Source organism: Chrysoperla carnea, chromosome 3 (genome assembly GCF_905475395.1).
Source record: "Chrysoperla carnea chromosome 3, inChrCarn1.1, whole genome shotgun sequence".
NCBI lineage: Eukaryota > Metazoa > Arthropoda > Insecta > Neuroptera > Chrysopidae > Chrysoperla > Chrysoperla carnea.
In genome coordinates this window covers 56,304,404-56,323,895 of record NC_058339.1, presented here as the reverse complement: position 1 = coordinate 56,323,895, position 19,492 = coordinate 56,304,404, and the positions used below count along the sequence as shown (strand labels likewise).

Here is a 19,492-nt window from a genome sequence, read left to right as displayed (position 1 = left end):
AAAAGAAAGTACGATTGCGCAGTAATACAAAGGTCATACAACACCGGATACTTGAAGCATATTTCTTGGAATTTATTCACTAAAAGCCACTTAAAATGCATTCGTTAACATTGGCAAAAATCAATTTTGGGATATTCTATTCTGCTACAAACCAGGGTGTCTCTAAATCATCGGACCACCTAGAAGTTATGAATTCCTTACGAAATTCTAGGACGAACAGTTCTTTGACGTTTTTCGATCTGACGTTAATGTTTAAGGCTTTGTTAATAATCGTTTTTAATTTTATCAATTTCTCGTCAAATATTAGACAAATTTAAATTTTCTAAGCAAAATTGTTATATATATAAAATTTGCTAAGTGTAATATTTCCATAGAAATTTACGTACAGAGTTCCAAAATAAAAAATTGGAACTTTCATCGATTTGATATTTTTTTCGACAATATTTATCGAAAATTAAGAGATAAAAACATAAAAATCCAACTTATTTGACGGTTAGATGAGAGATAAATAATATTTTAAAAACTAATAAAGCAATCACTGCACTATGCTTGAGACTCGATAGTAAATTTAATCGAACATCTTTCAAAAAAATTGAACTTTCTGATATTTCGTCGTCATAGTTTGTATCTGAGTACTGAAACTCTTGCCGTGAAAACCATTTTTTAATTTTACTATACCTAGTTCCAACTTTTTGCTATTACAGTTTTCCATTATGCATTTTTTTTTGCGTCAACGCAATCAAACTGTGAGAAACACCAGCAATATTGTTTCTTTCCGAAGCCATATTGGCAGGGTGTGGATTTCAGTGTTAGATAGTAGACGGTAAAACTAAATTTAAATGACTAGGCTAGGCAAGTAGTTAAACGTTATCAATTAAAGTCATTTTCCTAGCTGTAAGCTGTTTGATTAAATGGTTGAATATCGTTCAGGCTGCTAGTTAAACGGCGCCGTTAAGTAAAAAGACTGAGCTGTTAATTAAACGGTTAATTAATTGGCTACGACATATACACTACTTACACTAAAAATCATTCCGACTAAAGTTATTATTTCTAGACTTTTAGACTAGTTGACTACTAAAATAATTATGATTTTCTTTCATGTAAACAAAAGATTAAATGATAGTTTTAATAGAGCAAGTCTGAACTTGTTGCCAGTAAAAATCAGCATATACTTTTCAGACAGCTGGGCATTCATAAAAAACAAACGTACATACACACAAGTAATTATAAAACCCCCCCACTAGCCTAGCATCAATATCACGCTCTGCTTCCATGATAAAACAAAACACAAATTCATACATACAGCAATTATTTAAAAAAAAAAAAGTAAATAAAAACGAAAATAATGTTAACTTGCATTAGATAATTGTTTTTAAATTTTTACATAATACGCAAAAATTATTAAATGCCTAAATTTTTTTTTAAATTTAAAGAAAAAAAAAATTTTCTTTGTTTTATTGAAAAAACCCACAAATTATTATCAATAATAAAATATTTGTCTAGTTTCATATTTAGACAATGAAAGTAATATTTTATTGATTTTTAATGTTACACAAGGATTTAAACTTTTTACTTTTAACTAATCAAATCTTTAAGTAAATAATCACAAAGTTCATTTTAATAAGTTTTAAAATTTATTGAAGATAAATAAATTTAGTTTTTTTATACTACGAAAAAAAAAAACACACAATCGATTAAATTCAAAACAAAAGAAAGCTATAAAATCAAAATGTCGCAAAAATATAAATGAATATACGAGCAAATCTAAAAACTATAAATAAAAAATTTCTAAATAAATAATTTGCCAAAAAATTATACATACAATAAATAATATTATGATACATTTATATTTTGCCCTTGACAATCAGCTGATTATTCAATTAATTTCTAATAATTGAATTTTTATATGAACGAAAAATTCAATGAAAAGTTTCAAAATTTTCGATAAATTTTATATGAAAACATACCTCTGTTTAATGACGTCAAATTAATGAATACGGCAAACAACACAATTAACAATTTTATTTGTTTTTCACAAAATTAATAATACAATGAACGGTTTTGTAAATATGAAAGATGGTAGCCAGCCCAGCTGACTGATCTGTCAAGTTATTGTATATGTATTATGTATATGATGCACATATGCCTATGCCTACCTATACTATGTTTATGATACCACTTTGGCATATATAATATTATGTGGTTCTCTGTTCGTTAAAAGTAATGATCTCATCAACATTATACTAACTTCCTCTTCTATTACAAACTGCATTAGTAACGCATTTTTATTATATTACAATCTACTAAAATTAAATTTTGAAATGAATTCTAGCATTTAAATTTCGTGCTCTTTAGTTATCGATTCGAATGCCATCTATATACCATCGAGCTTTCTATTGTAAAATACGATCGTGAAAGGTGAAACACCCATAATTCTCCATTAACAAACCGAAATGGATTTTAGCCTTTTAATGGTGAGATTAATAATTTTCAAGTATAGAGTAGATACCTTTGTATTTGAAATTATCTTCCTCTCTCCGCCACTTTTTTTTATTGTTACTCCCCAATTTGGCTAAATAATTAATGAGATCGACATCTAATAGAGCCACAGAATCCGAGAGTGGAGAATAAGGGCTAACGAAGAAATTAACGATATACTTGAAGACCAAGGATATTATGCGTTTTTTGTTATTAACAATTAATCAAACAATCTATTAATTCAACAACCAATCAATAGGTGCCACCTCCTGATGGCTCAGTCCTTGACAACGGATACCTATCCAGTGACTCAACTTCAGGTCGTCGCGCCGACAACTTGGTCCAACCACCTGAGTGGGGGCTTTCCTCTTTTTCGTCTATCTATCTATGTTGTAGCTTATTTCATAACGAATCAGTTGAGTACTTTATGATTTCTAGAAACGGAGCTATAAGCGAAAATCTAAATAAAAATTTTCACTTTTTTTATGAATTGTTAAATAAACAAATGAAACCGATTTCTGATCGAAATAAAACTATTTTTCTCAAATTCCAGAGGAAATTTTGCATAAAATAATTTTTCCCCAGATTTTTCCAACTTTGTCCGAAATTTTAATTTTTGAACCTGGAATACCGCACTAGAGAAAGTAAAAATCATGAAAGTGAAAGAGTAGGGAGAAAAAAGTTCAAAATAAACATTAAAATAATTTTCATTATGTTATTACAACAAACTAAGATCACACTAAAATTAAAAAAACAAAAAAATGTATGAAGAAGTTAGTATCGTATTTTATGGATTACGTCATATTAAGTAAAGCTGTCAGTATGACCAGAGTCAGTCGTCGGTTTATAAATAAACCGTTTTTTAAGAGTTATTTGGCAAAAAATTAAATAATTAATGAACATCTGATATTTTTTTATGCCGCCCAACTTTTTGTCTACATATATTGACTCATTTTAATGTTTTTTTTTTTTTTTTTACTTCCATGTACAAACTGGGACAAGAAGTTCAGATAAATTCGGTTATTGTAATTTTTGGGTTAAAATTAAATCAATAATTTTCAGTAAAATAGTTTAAAAAATCTCAAAAAATACATTTTTAAACCAGCTGAATTAAAAAGTAGAAAATAATTTCTGTAAGTTAAAAAAAATAGAGTGATTAAGAAAAAAATCATTTTATCGAAAAAAAAGCGTTGAGTGCTAGATTAAAATTATTGTAAGGGTCCCCGCAGACTAAATATTTGATTGACAAAATTGGTAAAAGTAAAGTCATTCTAAAATACCTTAAAAAGCATCCCACGCCTTTTTACGATAAAATTATTTTTTTCTTAATCATCCTATTTTGTTTTTGAACTTGTAGAAATTGTTTTCTACTTTTTAGATTCACTTTTTTCAGAATGTATCGTTTTGAAGTGAATGAAAATCACTTTCAAAGAAACTCTTAGAATGGTTTAAGTTTTGCGTTTATCTTGACTTAGATTATACATAGCAAACTATTAAAAGCGTGATAAAAATTGTAAGAAAATAAACGTCGCAGTTATTTTTAAATCTAATATTCTGTTGTCTGCAGTTATCTGGCACCGCCTGCTCTATTTATGGAGTGTGTCATCAAATGACCGTACTGGCGTCAACTTGACGCCAAGGTACACGCATTGGGTATTTTTCTTATAATCGGCAAATTTCGGAGTCAAATCAACAATTTGACGACGCACATTGAATACAGCCATGTTGTTATTTTCCATCCATAGATCTATGATCCATAGGCATAGAGGTGGCATAAGTTTTACACAGATTTTTTTTTGTAGATATATATAATATGGCCCGATCCAAAATTAAATTTTCAAAATTTGTTGTTGTGATTATGTAAACAATAAACCGGTTTGTTTTTTGAATAAATATAAAATTTTCAAATTGATTTTTTTAATACTCATTTAGAATAATTATTTTATTATTGATTTAAATGAAAAAAAAAAAAAACTTTATTTGATAAAAACCAGACCAAGGTTGCACTTGTTTCCAACAACCCTATGCCATGCCAGTTGGTGATATTACTATAAAAATTTATAAATAATTGGTTATAGAATTTGTTTTTAATTTTCATTGTCTACCCTTAATAAAACACACATATTGACATTTAAATTATTTTTCGTGTTTTCACTCAAGGTGATTGAGACATATAGCCAAGTATGCTTCGATTTTCAATTACGTAGCGCAGTAAATAAAGATTTTTCTGCTAAAAAAATCCATGTGTAGTTTTTCACTGGGATTATCTTTATTCGGATGTAAGAAATGTTCTTTAAAAAGTCCATTGCAAAAACATGCGTGCAAAAAAAAATTATTCAAGATCAAAGTTCTCGAAAATAGGTTTTTTTTTCAAATATCTCGAAAACTATTAAGTTTATGGCAGTTTTGGTTGTTATATTTATTTGTGAGTTAATTATGTTACACAAAAGGCGTTCTTTACAAACCGAGGAAGCAATATAGTTTATATAAGAAAAGTTAGAGTAAATCGCTTAATCTACTACACGAGAATATATTAAAGATATTTTATTTTAAATATTTTATTATTATTTTTTTAAATTATGTAAATTCTGCAACATATAAAATGTTCAAATATTTTCATTACTTAAGATCCAAATAAATATGTCCTTTATTTCAAGAATTGCATCTCAAACACAATATAAAATTTGAAAAAAATGCATTTAAAAGAAATAGAAATGATTTGAACCTTGTGTTAATTGCGATAACAAAAAAACCTTGGAAGTAAAAAAATAATTAATATCATAACAGGATGGTGTACCAATAAAAAGAACAAAGTAGAATTGATCCGATTTTTTTAGAATCTTATCATCAATACAGGGCAACAAAACTATACGAGATTTCTATAACATTCCTTGAAATAAAATTTCTTTTTCCGATAATTATTGTTCAGGTTTACCTCGAAAAAAACAACAATTTTTTAAAACTAAGTATGAAAAAACGATGCATCCTACCGGGAATAAAATTATGGATCTTTCAACATCCGAAGGAAAGTTCAGTTCAGTAGAGCTGAAAAGGCTCCGGGGCAATACCAAATTTGGGGGTCCTATCTAAAAATCACTCGTTATAGTAATATTGTGGAAATACAGAGTAAAAATAACGGTATTTTATGGATCAAAAAATTTTTATTCCTATTTTATACTAACTTGAAGAAACTATGTTACTACCACTCTCCGAGGTTGCTAACACTATTCTCGACGAGAATATAGTTTCACAATCGAGGCTATGTTAATGCTATAAATGTTTATTTAACAAACTTTACTCATATTATCCTAATATGGGTAACAACTTACTTATGTGCTTAGATTTAGATACATATTTGACGTATATCAATTGAAGTGAAGTTTGAAGTAATTGAATAGGAGCGCCAAATTTAAATTTAATTTACAGTATCGACAGCAAATAGTTTTGGACAATATTTCACTTTTCCGCTTCGTTTTTTGTTATTCTCACTCTCTTTCATCGAATAAAACATGGACATGTATAGTGTTCATGGAATAAAAAATGGAAAAATCATTATGTCCGATAATAAATAAAACGGGTTGTCCGTTTAGCGACACCTTGAAATATGCAATTTTCTAAGTATTTGCTGCACCACTCTGTAATAATTTTAATGACTATATAATTAATTTTTATTACATTTACGTTTTCTATAGCAAAATCATAATTCCAATGCAGTTTTTTCCAATGATTAAAATTGATTATTATTTATGTATGTTATAATAATACAACAGCGATTATTACCTATTTATAACAAAAACTAAATTAGTCATCGCTGAAAAAGATAATTTTATATCATAAAAGAACCGTTCGAGACAATTTGGTGTCTGTGTATTAAAAAATAAATTATTTGCAAGTAGGAAGTAATAAACACTTGTCTTTTTTATTATTATAGCTATTATTTTTTTTACATTGGACATTTTGTTCACATATCAGCTGTTAAAGGTGCCAAAGTTGTAAAACTAGCGAAACGTTCTCGAAAAAACAAAGAAAAATTCTAGAAAATACTTTTGAAAAAATTTCGGAATTTTCGAGAACCAAAACAAATGGCGACCGAACGGCTGCCATAATTGTGTTGATTTCTTAATTCCTTCTAAATTAAATAAGGCAAACACTGAATTTCAACACTTTTTATACAGAGTACTTCAACATTTAATTCAATCAATTGTTTGTTTTCACTTGTTTAGATGACTATTTTGTTTTCAAATTTTTACAAACGAATATTATTTGTTTTAGAACAAATTTTATGTAAATGATAACGTTTTGCGAATTTAAGTCATTCACATCAGAACAAAAGAATACTGTATTCTATATTCTTTGTCAGAACCTTTATCTCGCTAGCGTGTGATTAGACACAACAAATAAAAACGTGTTGTACAAACGTCAAATCAAAGTGGTTTGACACTTTGAAGTATTTTGAATTTATTTCACTAGGTTAGTAAAATTAAGAATGAAATTTATGAAGATTTTTATTTTACGTATGAAGTAAATTGAATTTATTATAAATAATGGTGATTTCTATAAATTTATTTCGAAATTTTGCCCGAAAAAGGCCATTTACATCGACAATACTCGGTGTAACTGTACTTGGCTCTACTGCTTATGCAACTATACTACCAGACCGATTTAAGCATAATATTGGCGGTGGACTTCGTTTTTTACGATCTTTTCGAATTGCAGCAACAATATCGGGTATATTGATTGCATAGTTATTAGTTAAATAATTTTTAAACATCTTATTACTTGCAGGTGATTATTTCATTTCTTCTATCGGTTTAATCGAAGGAACTTCAGAGTATGAGGAAGGAATGAAAAAAATTCATGAAAGATCAGCTCAAAGAATTTTAAAAGGATGTTTACAGAATGGGGGTTTATACATAAAGCTTGGTCAAGGGCTTTGTGCCATGAATCATCTTTTACCCAAGGAATATGTAGAAATTCTAACACAATTACAAGATAAATGTTTAACCCGAAAACCTGATGAAATACATGATTTATTCCTTGAGGAATTTGGCAAAAAACCTTTAGAAGTTTTTGCTAAATTTGATGAAAATCCAATAGCTGCAGCTAGTTTAGCACAGGTATTAGAAAAGTTTCTCATTGAAATATTCAAAATTTGTTAAACTTCCATTCCCTCATTGTTTATTTAGGTTTTCAAAGCCAAAACTAACGATGGTGAAGATGTAGCTGTTAAAGTTCAATACATTGATTTAAGAAATCGTTTTCATGCTGATATTAGAACAATTAAAATTTTACTATTATTAATTGGTAGTATACACAAAAATTTTGATTTTTCTTGGGTATTAGATGTTTTACGTGGTAACTTAATTCAAGAGTTAGATTTTATTGCTGAAGGAAAAAATTCAGAAAAATGTGCTAAAGATTTATCACATTTGAATTACGTTTATGTTCCAAAAGTTTATTGGAATTTAACAACCGAGGTAATTATTTTTGTAATCAACTTAAAATTTAAGTAATTTTGTTGCGGCATTAAACTTTTTGGGTAAAAAATCAATAATTCGAACATTTCAGATATAATATTTTTTCATTATATGCATTATTAGTTAAACATGCTAATTTTCAATGCAATTGGGTAATTTTCAATCACAAAATTCACAGCTTCTTAACTTAACAGATTGCAATAGACCTTTTTCATGAAAAACAGAAATGCTTTTTGATAATTTTTTATGAAAATATAGGTCGAGTAGAGCCTGTAACTCGAAAATTACGCATTTTTAACAATAAAAACACTATGAAAAAAATTGTAAAAAAGTCACAATATTTGAAATAATTTCAAATGATTTTTTTTTGCTCCACCGCACACGTGATCTGTGATGTCAATCCGACAGCAATGACAATAAAACAGTGTCAACAGTCCTAATATACCATTATTATCGAATTCAAATGACGTCAAACCTACCTTCGTGTAACATCGTGTGTTTCCGGATCGTTTTCGCCAATTAGAATTTTAATGATTTTCATTGTCTGTTTTCTCGGTCATAAACATCTGAAAGTCTGCCAGTAGACCCAACTTCTCCTCCTGTTTAATTCCGTTGGGCCACTGAAATTATTCCGAATCAAATTGTATTATAATTATTGATTTTTAGTCACTTTAAATTACTTAGAATATGAAAATAACTAAATAATTAGTTTTTGTTGATTGTCATAAATTATAAACGATCAGTTTAGCCTCAAATAAAAAATATATTTTTTTGGCGGAAAAATTTTCTAACACCAAGTTTTCATTTTTGAATCCAACTAAACAAATGAGACAATCTGGAGTATAAACTGTATACAGAGAATAACCAAATAATTCTGTTTTGTATCCAATTATTCTATCTGTCTACACTAGCACCTCTTTCATAATGATTGGATTATATTAAATCTGTACCCTAGGAAGAAGGACCATGGTACGTAGGTACTATCGAATATCATGCTAATATAAGACTGCGAAAAACTATTAGTATGTTTAGTATGGGAACTTGCAGCTTAAATTGATTCTTTTATTAGTATTATTTTTAATTTAAAGGTAGATTTAACTAGAAACTCACCTTAGATTTGTAAGCTAACCACTGGCGGGTATAAGCTGTTCAATCAGTTGTCAAAATTATGTTCTTCGGTCAATATGCTACTGTTTAAAGATGGGGTAATTTTTAGTTTAAAATTTAAAGTTCCTTTTGCCCAATGCTCATCTAGAACGATCACATGAACGTCTGTGTAAAAATAAAACTAATTTAGATTAATGTTTATAATATATCACTATATTTAGAGAATATTAACAACCGAATTTATAACAGCGTATAAAATAAGTGATTCTGATGCATTAAAAGAAAATGGATTCTCTCTAAAAGATATTAATACAAAACTATTTCATGCGTTTGGAGAACAAATATTCCGAACAGGATTTATTCACGGAGATCCACATCCTGGCAATGGTAATTTATTTGTACGAAATTTCTACTCATGTGCTTCAGCTTCACGAAATTTTCTATTTATTACATGTTATTTATGTTTATGCTTTATTAATTAGAAAAAATTTAAAGCTTTAGATTTTTTAGAAATATGTAGAAATTATGGTGATACTAGCATGTGAGCAGACGTTGCGATATAAAAAAAAAGCTAAATTAAAAATTTTTGATTAGTAAATTATTTCAGTTTTTGTTAGGAAATATAACGGTAAAACTCAATTGGTGATTCTTGATCATGGATTATACCAGCAGTTGAAAGATGAAGATCGAATAGCATTATGCCATTTTTGGAAAAATGTTGTTTTACGAAATGAAAACAATATGAAATATTACTCTAATACGTTAGGAGTCGAAGGTTTGATTATGAATTTTATTTTTTATTCATTATTAAAAAAATGTTCACACTAAAGGACCTTTTTAAAAAGAATTCATGGAATGATGAAATACAAAATAAGAACAATACGTGATGTAAATTTTTTGAACGTATTGTTTTAGTAAAGACTTTATCTTTCATATCATGCACTTGATATAAATACTTAATTCAGACAGTTTTGAATCATCCATCTATCAAATTTGTCGAATTTTCTGGGGTACTTAATTTGTTTAATTTACTCGCAAAATTGATGACATCGGAAAAAAATAGACCGTAAATTTTATAGACCTAGAGTATTGTTGTAATTACGAATTGGTTGGGTTGAGTTTGTCGACTATAGAGGAGTTGATTGGGTTCTGAAATTTTTAGCCCTTGCGTTCAAAAATGGGACACTATTACAGAAATTATTTCGATCTTTTTTTTCCTAAGTCCGAATTTGAAATCTTATCTGATGAAAATCTGAATAATTTATCTCGAAAAAAAACGTAGAAAAGCAATAACGAGCAACTTTTAGGCAAATATATATTAATTCTTGTCGTGTATCTACACAATTAACAGTAAATACTTACTATGAAAGTACTTTTTACTTTTAGATTATACAGTTTTTGCTGAAATTTTATTACAAAAACCGTATACAATTGGTGGATTTAAAGCACACAGATTATCGCATGATGAAGTTGATTATATGACACGTCAAGCTAAAGAGCATTTTGATAAAATTATGAAAATATTACGAACGATGCCATATTCTTTACTATTAGTTTTCAGGTAAATAATATATCAATTAAAAAAAAAAATACAAGATTAATCAATCGCAAAACAAAACTTTTTTTTTAAACACCGACATAAAAGAAAATTTTGTAGATTCTGAATACTTTAACATAATATGTTCTTTTTTTAGAAATTTAAATACGTTACGAGCAATTGCCAGAATGCATGGTGATCCGGTAAATCGGCATATATTAATGGCAGAAATAGCATGTAAAAATGTAATAACAAAATCTTCGAATTCTGTTTCTATGATATCCAAAGCCACGAACCCAATTCGTATAATACATTTTAAAATCTGCTTATGGTAAGTAGAGTTAAATAATTGGAAATTTTATAAGAAGTTCAAAACCCACAACATGTTTAAATTGTTTTTGAAAATTAACCGTGAAGAGAGTATCTCGTTTATAGATACCAGAGATGTTGTTAAGATGTACTTAACTATGTAGAAAGCACATACAAAAAATATTCAGTAAAACAATTACAAAATGCAAAATAAATAACATAACCAGCTATGAGGATGATTATGTTATTTAATGTATTTTTAATTAATAATCACTCTCTTAATTGATCGGTAATGTATCCAATTTTTGTTTTATATAATAATGTTTCGTTAACTAATAACATACTAAAAATTCGGATCATTATCTACTAATTTATTTGTTTCTATTACTAGCGTGCCATCTTCCTTAAAGGAGGCAATTTTCCCGTATGTCCATCGTTTATCCATCTAAATAATTTAGTGTAATACTTTAAACCTAATTCGAATGATACAATGCTATAACTTTATAGATTTACATACTCAAATATGGGTTTTAAATTAAATGTTTAAATATAATTTTCTTATTTTAGGTTTTCGAGTTTCCAAATAAAATGTTTGATTTTATTCTTAAATATATATAATTTCTTTGCTAAAAACCAAGAATTAAAAACTATTACATCCACTCTCTCGTAGTATTATTTTTTTATTCAAGACCGATCACAGAAAATCATCCTTGATTTGTAATTATGTTTTTTTTTAAATATCAGAAAGCACCAAAGTTTTTATGACATAGAAGTGGATCAAAGATTTTCCTACCTCCTAAGAATTATAAAATTCTACTTCTTAATAGAAAATTTGAACTCCTCCTAGTTAGTAAATTTAAGTGTGATAATACTATTGTTGCTGTTATGTCTAAAAGATGATTACGCTACTTTTTTAATCATGAATTATAATTAGAATTCTGTCTCATTTCTGGGACATATTTTTAGAATATTAAATCAGGGATTAGTATTATATCAAGGAAGGTTTACCATGGTTGAGTCTCTTATTCATAGTATAAAGTTTTTAATAAACATGTTTTTGATAAAATTCAAGAATTTCATTAATACCTTTACCTATAATTACTCCATCTGTAACTAATTATCATTTTACAATTGAAATGTACAAAATTATAAAAATCCGGACAAATTAGTTTTTTTTCTTGTAATTCTCTACAAACAGAACCGATTTTTTTAAATCATAGCTAAGAACACTTAAATTACCTTTAAAACAATCAAAATGGGTTGTTACATTTAGGAGCTACGATGCCAAAGGCAGGCAGATCCACTCATCCCCATTTTATGCGTGGGGGGTTAAAACTAGCTCCTATACATTTTTCCAAATAAATATACCAATTTTTTTGTATTTCTAAGAAAACGATTAAATTATAATGAAGAAGTTTCATATTTTTAACCTATATTGGTGGGGGCGGTCGGCTACTGTACCTACATAAAAGAACTTAACATATCTCCATAAGCAAGAAAAAGTAAAAATTTCCAAGCGAGAATTGCCAGGACTAAATAAGAACCCAATTAATATACTTAAAAAAATGTATTTCAAATTACATTAACCATCTTTGCAATAATAATTATTAACCACATATTATACGAAAAAAAGTGACAAAGACTACTATTTTTTTTAATATTACAACAATATCTTTATCAAATGTTGCACAATAATAAATACAAATTCTATCTATTTATTAGAGCTTTACATATGCGAGTAAGATCGTTCGCCATTTTTATACTAATGTCATATAAACGAAATGTTTTCAAAAATACTATTTTTTTCTTTTCCTTGAAAATAGTATTTGAGAGCATTTTGTCTAGTTGATAAAAATGGCAAACGATTTTATTCATATATAGAGAGCTCTAATTTTATATATAATCATATTAACAGCATAATTTTCAATAAACATCAAACGTACATGATTCCAGAATATTCATTTGAAGTAACAATTATTTTTATAGGATTTGAAATGTTATTATTGCATTTGTTCATAAATTCATAAAAATAACTCTGTTCAACATTAAGCTGTTCATTATTTTTATTTCAAAAATTTTCCCTACACTGTGTTCACTATCATAAATCGCTACTCGTCTACTCAAATGATAAAACCAAGAACATATATATTAAGGACGTAACTACAAAGGAGAGAATAGTAGGAAAAGAAGGCACCTATCTGGGCGAGTCGGTTGTTGCGTACTTTGTACTACGCATCAGACTGTCTTTTGTTTTCAATTAATTGAACAATTTCAATTGTTTTCAATTACTTAGACAGCATCATGCACATTACAAAGTACGCAGCGACCGATGACTTGACCCTCGCTCCAATAGGCGCCTTAAATACGGCCAGGTGCGCTTATAGCACGCCATAAGAGGTTTCATGTTCTTAATAAATATGTTCTTGGATAACAGCTTATATTTTACTCTAAAGATTTATTGATATTCTACCATCTTTATAGTTAACCTAAAGGCAACTTGTTTGTATAGAATCAGAATGTATAGGATGTCCAGTTGATTTGAATTAATACTAAAATTCTAGACAAAAAAAGTCCTTAGTGGTTTATAGATCGATGTCCCATAACCGTAATAATTTTCCTTTAATGTTCATTAATTGCACCAATTATAATTGTATTAATGATACTTAGTGTTAGTATCTATATATTATTTATTATCATGTCCATAATGTAAAATGTGTCTCAAAATTAACGCAAGATTTTAATTTTTTATCATTTATAGAAGGGTGCGACAAAAAATGCGTAGCTAGATGCTAGTCTAGAGGTTTTTATATCAATAAATCCGCGACCATTCACGTTTAGCGGGATAAAATTGAGAGTTGTATCAACAAAATTCAGTCACATTTATGAAAAATGGTCAAGGAAATTTCGCATAAAAAGTTAGTATGTGTCAATCAAACCTTGGAGTTTTATCCGATATGTAATTCCATAAATAATTCTAAATCGCATACTTTATATATAAATAAAAAATCTGTTTTCTATCAAAATTATTTCTTGGTTTAATTTTGGGAAACCTTTTTTTACATAGTCTATGACCTCCTGATCTCTCTTCGATCTATAAGAGATTCAAAATTGATATACGAAAGGTACGAAATTATTGTAATTCAAAATGTTTTATTGATTTTATTTATTAAAATTCTGCTAAGCAACAAAACATAAATACTTTTTGTCATAAATAATAATGATCAACATGCGTTGACCTTGAGACATAATAATTATTCAAACAACAAAACTAGTTTCGAAAATTATTTCTATTTTTGTTGTTTGATTAAATTTTCAACCAGAGATTATTCATTTAAATAGCACAATACATGTATTATTTACTTTTTACCAACATAACAAGCACAAATTTAACCATTAAACCAAAGCAACAAAGCAGAAAATAAATTTCAAATCCAATGAAATGTAAAAAAAAAACATAATTATCCTAATAAACATAATTATTCAACATGAAATGTCGATTAATTAAATTGAACGCGTAACTGTTAAAAAAAAAAACTGTTAGTAAAACTGGAAAAACAATAATTGTTAAAAATGATGACAGCTGTTTATTTTGAAAATTGAAAAATAGAATGGATTTATTTTGAAGTGTGTTGTTCTCTTTGTAGTTTATTAAAAATAATACTGCATACATGCATTGATTTATTTATTCTTAAAAAAATTGTATATATAATATATATAGTAGTTTTATTTTTGTTAAGTGTGTTCGACTTAGGCAGTTTTCGCTCGAATGGCAGCACGTTTGCCAGTAACGGCTTGGAAACCTGATTTGATACTTGCTACAGAACAACGAGAACCACACGTTTCACATTGTAAAAAGAATAAACGTGTATCTTTTTGTAATATTGTATCCGGCGAACGACACGTATGACAGGTTACATATTCCTTAATGTATCTGAAAAGATATATAATAATACTGTTAATTTATTTTACTTGTATGTACGCAAGGTAAACACGCAGAAATTTGACGTAGAGAGATAACTAAAGTCTCCTATTTAGGTATAGTCGTGATTATTATTAATCCGCCTGGTCGGTCAGCTAATTTAGTAAATTCAAGAATATTCGTTGAATATCAAATTTAGGGTCTAGATTGCGAAAGTCATATATCTACATTTAGGAACAAAAAAATATTTATACCGGTGTTTTTCCATTGATTTTAGGTGGTTAAATTAAATACCAATGAGACATCATAATGTTATTAACTTAAAAAGCAAGTAACCATGACATACTCATTTTAGTATAATGTATGTGGTATAGATCACAAGTCAAATTTACATAATTAAAAAAACACCCGACAAATGTTTCGGGGTTTTTCCATTAAATTATCTTTTTCCTTATAACATTCTCCAAACTGAACCAATTTTAAAGATCATCGAAACTTAAGTAAGATCACTCTACATGAAATTACTTAGCACTCAAAACAAAAGAAATCAAAATCGGTTCATCCGTTTAGGAGCTATGTTGCCACAGACAGACAGACACACATACATAGCGATCAAACAGCTTGATTTGATTCGGGGGTTAATAATAGCTGCTACTTCGTCATGTCTATTTGTCCGATCTTTTGGTTAGTGTCCTTGCTTCACGCATAATAATACAAATATAAAACTTGTATTACACTGTGTGAGACAAGGACGGTGGACATCAAACACAAACATACATGACGATATAAGACCTATTTTGTCTTGTACGTATGAATCGGGTGGTGTATTGTGATGTCCTTGATAAATCGGCCATTTTTCAAAATATTAAATTTAATTAATTTTGATTTTGCTTGTACATTTCAGAATTTTTTACGACTACGTTTAATCGAATATTTAAAAAAATTAATAAATACTTCCTAGTTTTAAGTAAATCAATATTATATTTTGGTTTGTAACTTCCGCAATATTTTTAAGCTTTATCCCTCCATGTCGATTCCTAATACTAATGTTTTTATAAACAAAAATTATGAGCCTTGATACAAAGATATACTAACCTTCTTAAAACATTCTCAATTTGTTTTTGTTGAAATCTACCCTTGATAATAAGTTGACTATTACCATCCACAGACCCACTAGTACCTAATTCAGCGAGTAAAAAGTCTAATAAATGTTTCGGTTGTCGATGTAATGTTTTACAAATTTCGGTAAAGTTAGCAAATGATGTTTTCTTTGTTCCAATACGTACAACTTGTGGTGGTCTCATTACAAACTTTTGTTTTTTACCAGCAACCATATCAGGATTTTTATCACGCATTATTTCAAACACTCGATTCAATAGTTCATCATACGTATAATCACGATCAGAACCAAACCATGAAGTTGAAGTATCCTCTGAAGATGTGTAAAAATAAAATTATTAATAAACAATCTAAAAATATTTCTGCAAGCATTTCCTATGGCTAGGTTCAACGTCCAAACTTTCGTTCTTGAAACTACGGAAAATGAAGTAAAAATTGGTGCAAAGCTTAAACGTGAATCTTATGAAGCTAAGAAGGGAGGCTTTTGAATCTTACGAAAAATTAAGTTTAAACTACATAAATTTTATTCCAAGATCCCATCGCAGTGCTGGGAGTTGTTTTTTGCCAAAAGTAAAGCTTAGACATCCAATTAAGACACTGAAAATACCGATTATCACTCATTTGGCGACAAGTAATATATTTTCCTGGAGAGTAACTAGAATTAACTAATTCTTAGTGATGGCGGCTACATTTTAATCAAAATGTATGTATTTATAGCAGAAAAATTTTTGATAAAATTATGGGAAGGGATTGAATCTTCGAGTTAGTTTAATTCTTAGATAACTCACGATCGAAATAGTTATTGATATCGGTACTTATAGGAGAGTAAAATTGTTTGAACTCTTGAATGATACAATTGTTTGAGGATTGAATCCTTCATGGGAACTATTAGTATTACTCCTGCATGTATTGCCTCAACTTACTGATTATCTACCTGAAGAAATGATACTACGAGCCGGTCTCGTCCAGTGTATACTACTAACATAATTACATAATCCTTAGTGCTGAAGGTCAGCTGATTTTAAAATATTACTCTTCACAATGATCTAACCGTTGAATGAAGAAAATTCATCATTACATGGAAAAAATTATTCAGTATTTTACACTGGAAAATTTATAGTAAAAATTATATTTTTTATTTTTCTATAAAATTGAACTAAATAATACTCTGCAGTTCCGTTATTATTACCATGAATGGTTAATATTTTATTTTTTCCACAGCATTACCCAAAAACTTTTAGAAAAAAGTTATATAGTTAAACTATAGTGACTACCCCTGGAAAAAGTTAATCAAGGTAATGGGATTTTGATATTTTATTTAAAACAACTACAATTGTTCTTTCACATTGCATGCAAAAACCATGCAACCATGGTTGCAAAATATTATTTCTCTGAATTTATTGACAAAGATAATGCAAAAGGTCGCGTCCGAATATCTTATAAAATAACCATCCCTGAATCACTTTTCGAAATTAATTACATTTCACCCTTCTATACCACTTAATTTCGTTTTTTCTGAGATAAATCAATTTACATGAAAATTTCATAAATTTTTTATTGCTACAATTTTAATTCAAACCACAAAACAAAACTATTAAAGTATGAATTTCACCCTTACCAATTTGGAAATCCCTCTCCATTTCGGTGCCGCATGTTAGTTAAAATTAATAATTTTTTATTTTTTATTGTTTATAATTTTAATAAATGTTAAAACAAGTAAACTCAAAAATATTATTTTTAAGCATGTTAGATCAAAATCATTGTGCAATATTTCATAACGAATTGCCAAATTGTGCAATATGTTGCTCAATATGGAAAAAGTTGCATCAACCACAGGCAATTATATCTTGTGATTTCTTAAAATCCTTTAAAAATGAAATACATCGAACTTTAAAAAAAGAAGATTGATTATTTAAAAATTTGTTAATCCCTACTAACTCAATATTTTTTGGTTCCCAAAATTGCGTCTATGGCTGATTTTTTCACAATGTTTTTTACCCACCTTCAGGATTTATTTTGGTGTGTAGAAGCTAGGCAAGCCAGAAATGCAAGTTTGTTAAAAATAAACCTTAAATTGACAACAAAAACATTGCGCAACCTGAAGAGCCTCAAAATATGATTGCACAATGATATTGACCGTGTAAGATGACTAATTCAAAAAAAATTATAATAAAATGAAATAATACCATTCTCTTTATCTTCATTTTGTTTTTCATCAGCTTCTGCCATCAATTCATCTAAATCTTTCTTCTTCTTTTTCTTTTTTTTCGTTTTACTGAAGTCCATGTCTAAGTCGAAATTATCATCAACAACCGGTTCATCTTGAACCGTTTCCGTAACTGGAACAGTTTCTTCTTTCGATTCTGGTAATGCACCTTCTAATTCTTCCATATTAAATGGCTTCTTCTTTTTCCTTTTCTTCTTACCGAAACTTTCCAAGTCCAAATCCAAGTTAGCATCATCTTGATCATCGTCGACAGTATGTTTATCTTCTACCGGCTTCGATGATGAATTTTCTACCGGTTCTGTGTGGTTGGTGTTAGCTGCAGCACCACCATCACCCCCTTCTGCTAAAGCTGCATCTATATCAAATGTGGTCTTCTTTTTTTTCTTTTTCTTCTTCAATAAAGGATCAAATATCTAAAATTTAAAAATGGCGCTTATACATACAATCTTAAATATGTCAATTCAGGTTTTGTATAAATACATTAAAAAATTTCCATTTAATTACAAATTATAGTTCAAATATCACCTAAAAAGTGATTAAACATGTAAAAACTGTATACATTTTTCTAGATTTTTAGATATTATAAAAAATATACGGTATCACATGTTCAAATTAAAGACACCCTATTTTAAAGAATAATTTTATAAAGTATTCACAACACTTACTGCCTCATCTTCTGTCATTTTGATAATTGTTTATATCCAGTTTAATACTATACACAAATTTTAATATTGTTTTTATATAAATATGTTTTTATTAATACATTTTCACTTTAGATAAAATGTTACATCAGCCGTTCATTGCCACATGAGAAAATACAATTCATATGCTTAGTTCCCTCTTCAGGAATAAACTTGCACCATGACTTGATTGTAGCGTTTTTATTTTACTGTACTTGGTGCACACTTATAACAAACTGAGGTAAAAATAAAAATTACAACCACAAAAAATATCCAAAGATTATTTATGCTTCTTCTAATCAAAAGCCAAAGCCAACTCTACTTTATCATTCGCGGATAATAATTTTTTTTCAAATCAAAAGCTAGGTTAAGACAAAGTACAAACTCTAAAATAAAATGGCGACGACTGAATGCCAAAGTTTTTCAAACAAACAAAAATCGGTATAAATAGTCAGATATTACCATGGATCATGGATTAATTAAGCAAAATGGTACGATAAGTAATTCACTGGCCAATATAATTTATCGACATATTCCGTGAACACAATTTTGGTCACAAAAGCGTTCATGATGCGGGGATGCGGCAAACGCACGCGTTATGTTAAATAGACTCTAAAACGGCAAGCGATAAGCGAACTA

At 28.4% G+C, this 19,492-nt stretch overlaps 2 protein-coding genes across 2 annotated transcripts; one reads left to right on the top strand and one right to left on the bottom strand.

Annotated features, from left to right (window-relative positions):
- The first annotated feature begins 6,901 nt into the window (after positions 1 to 6,901).
- LOC123296128 (uncharacterized aarF domain-containing protein kinase 5) lies at positions 6,902 to 11,578 on the top strand. Its single transcript, XM_044877589.1, has 8 exons — positions 6,902 to 7,206; positions 7,264 to 7,595; positions 7,665 to 7,955; positions 9,284 to 9,449; positions 9,670 to 9,837; positions 10,449 to 10,623; positions 10,757 to 10,930; positions 11,476 to 11,578. Exons 1-8 carry the CDS (start codon positions 7,023 to 7,025, stop codon positions 11,576 to 11,578), a joined length of 1,593 nt encoding a protein of 530 aa, XP_044733524.1. The 5' UTR covers positions 6,902 to 7,022.
- Positions 11,579 to 14,521: 2,943 nt separating this feature from the next.
- On the bottom strand, positions 14,522 to 19,071 carry LOC123296729 (eukaryotic translation initiation factor 2 subunit 2). The gene is made up of 4 exons (XM_044878338.1): positions 18,839 to 19,071; positions 18,133 to 18,586; positions 15,923 to 16,259; positions 14,522 to 14,839 (listed from the first exon to the last, which is right to left on the bottom strand). Exons 1-4 carry the CDS (start codon positions 18,854 to 18,856, stop codon positions 14,656 to 14,658), a joined length of 993 nt encoding a protein of 330 aa, XP_044734273.1. The 5' UTR covers positions 18,857 to 19,071; the 3' UTR covers positions 14,522 to 14,655.
- Positions 19,072 to 19,492: the final 421 nt, after the last annotated feature.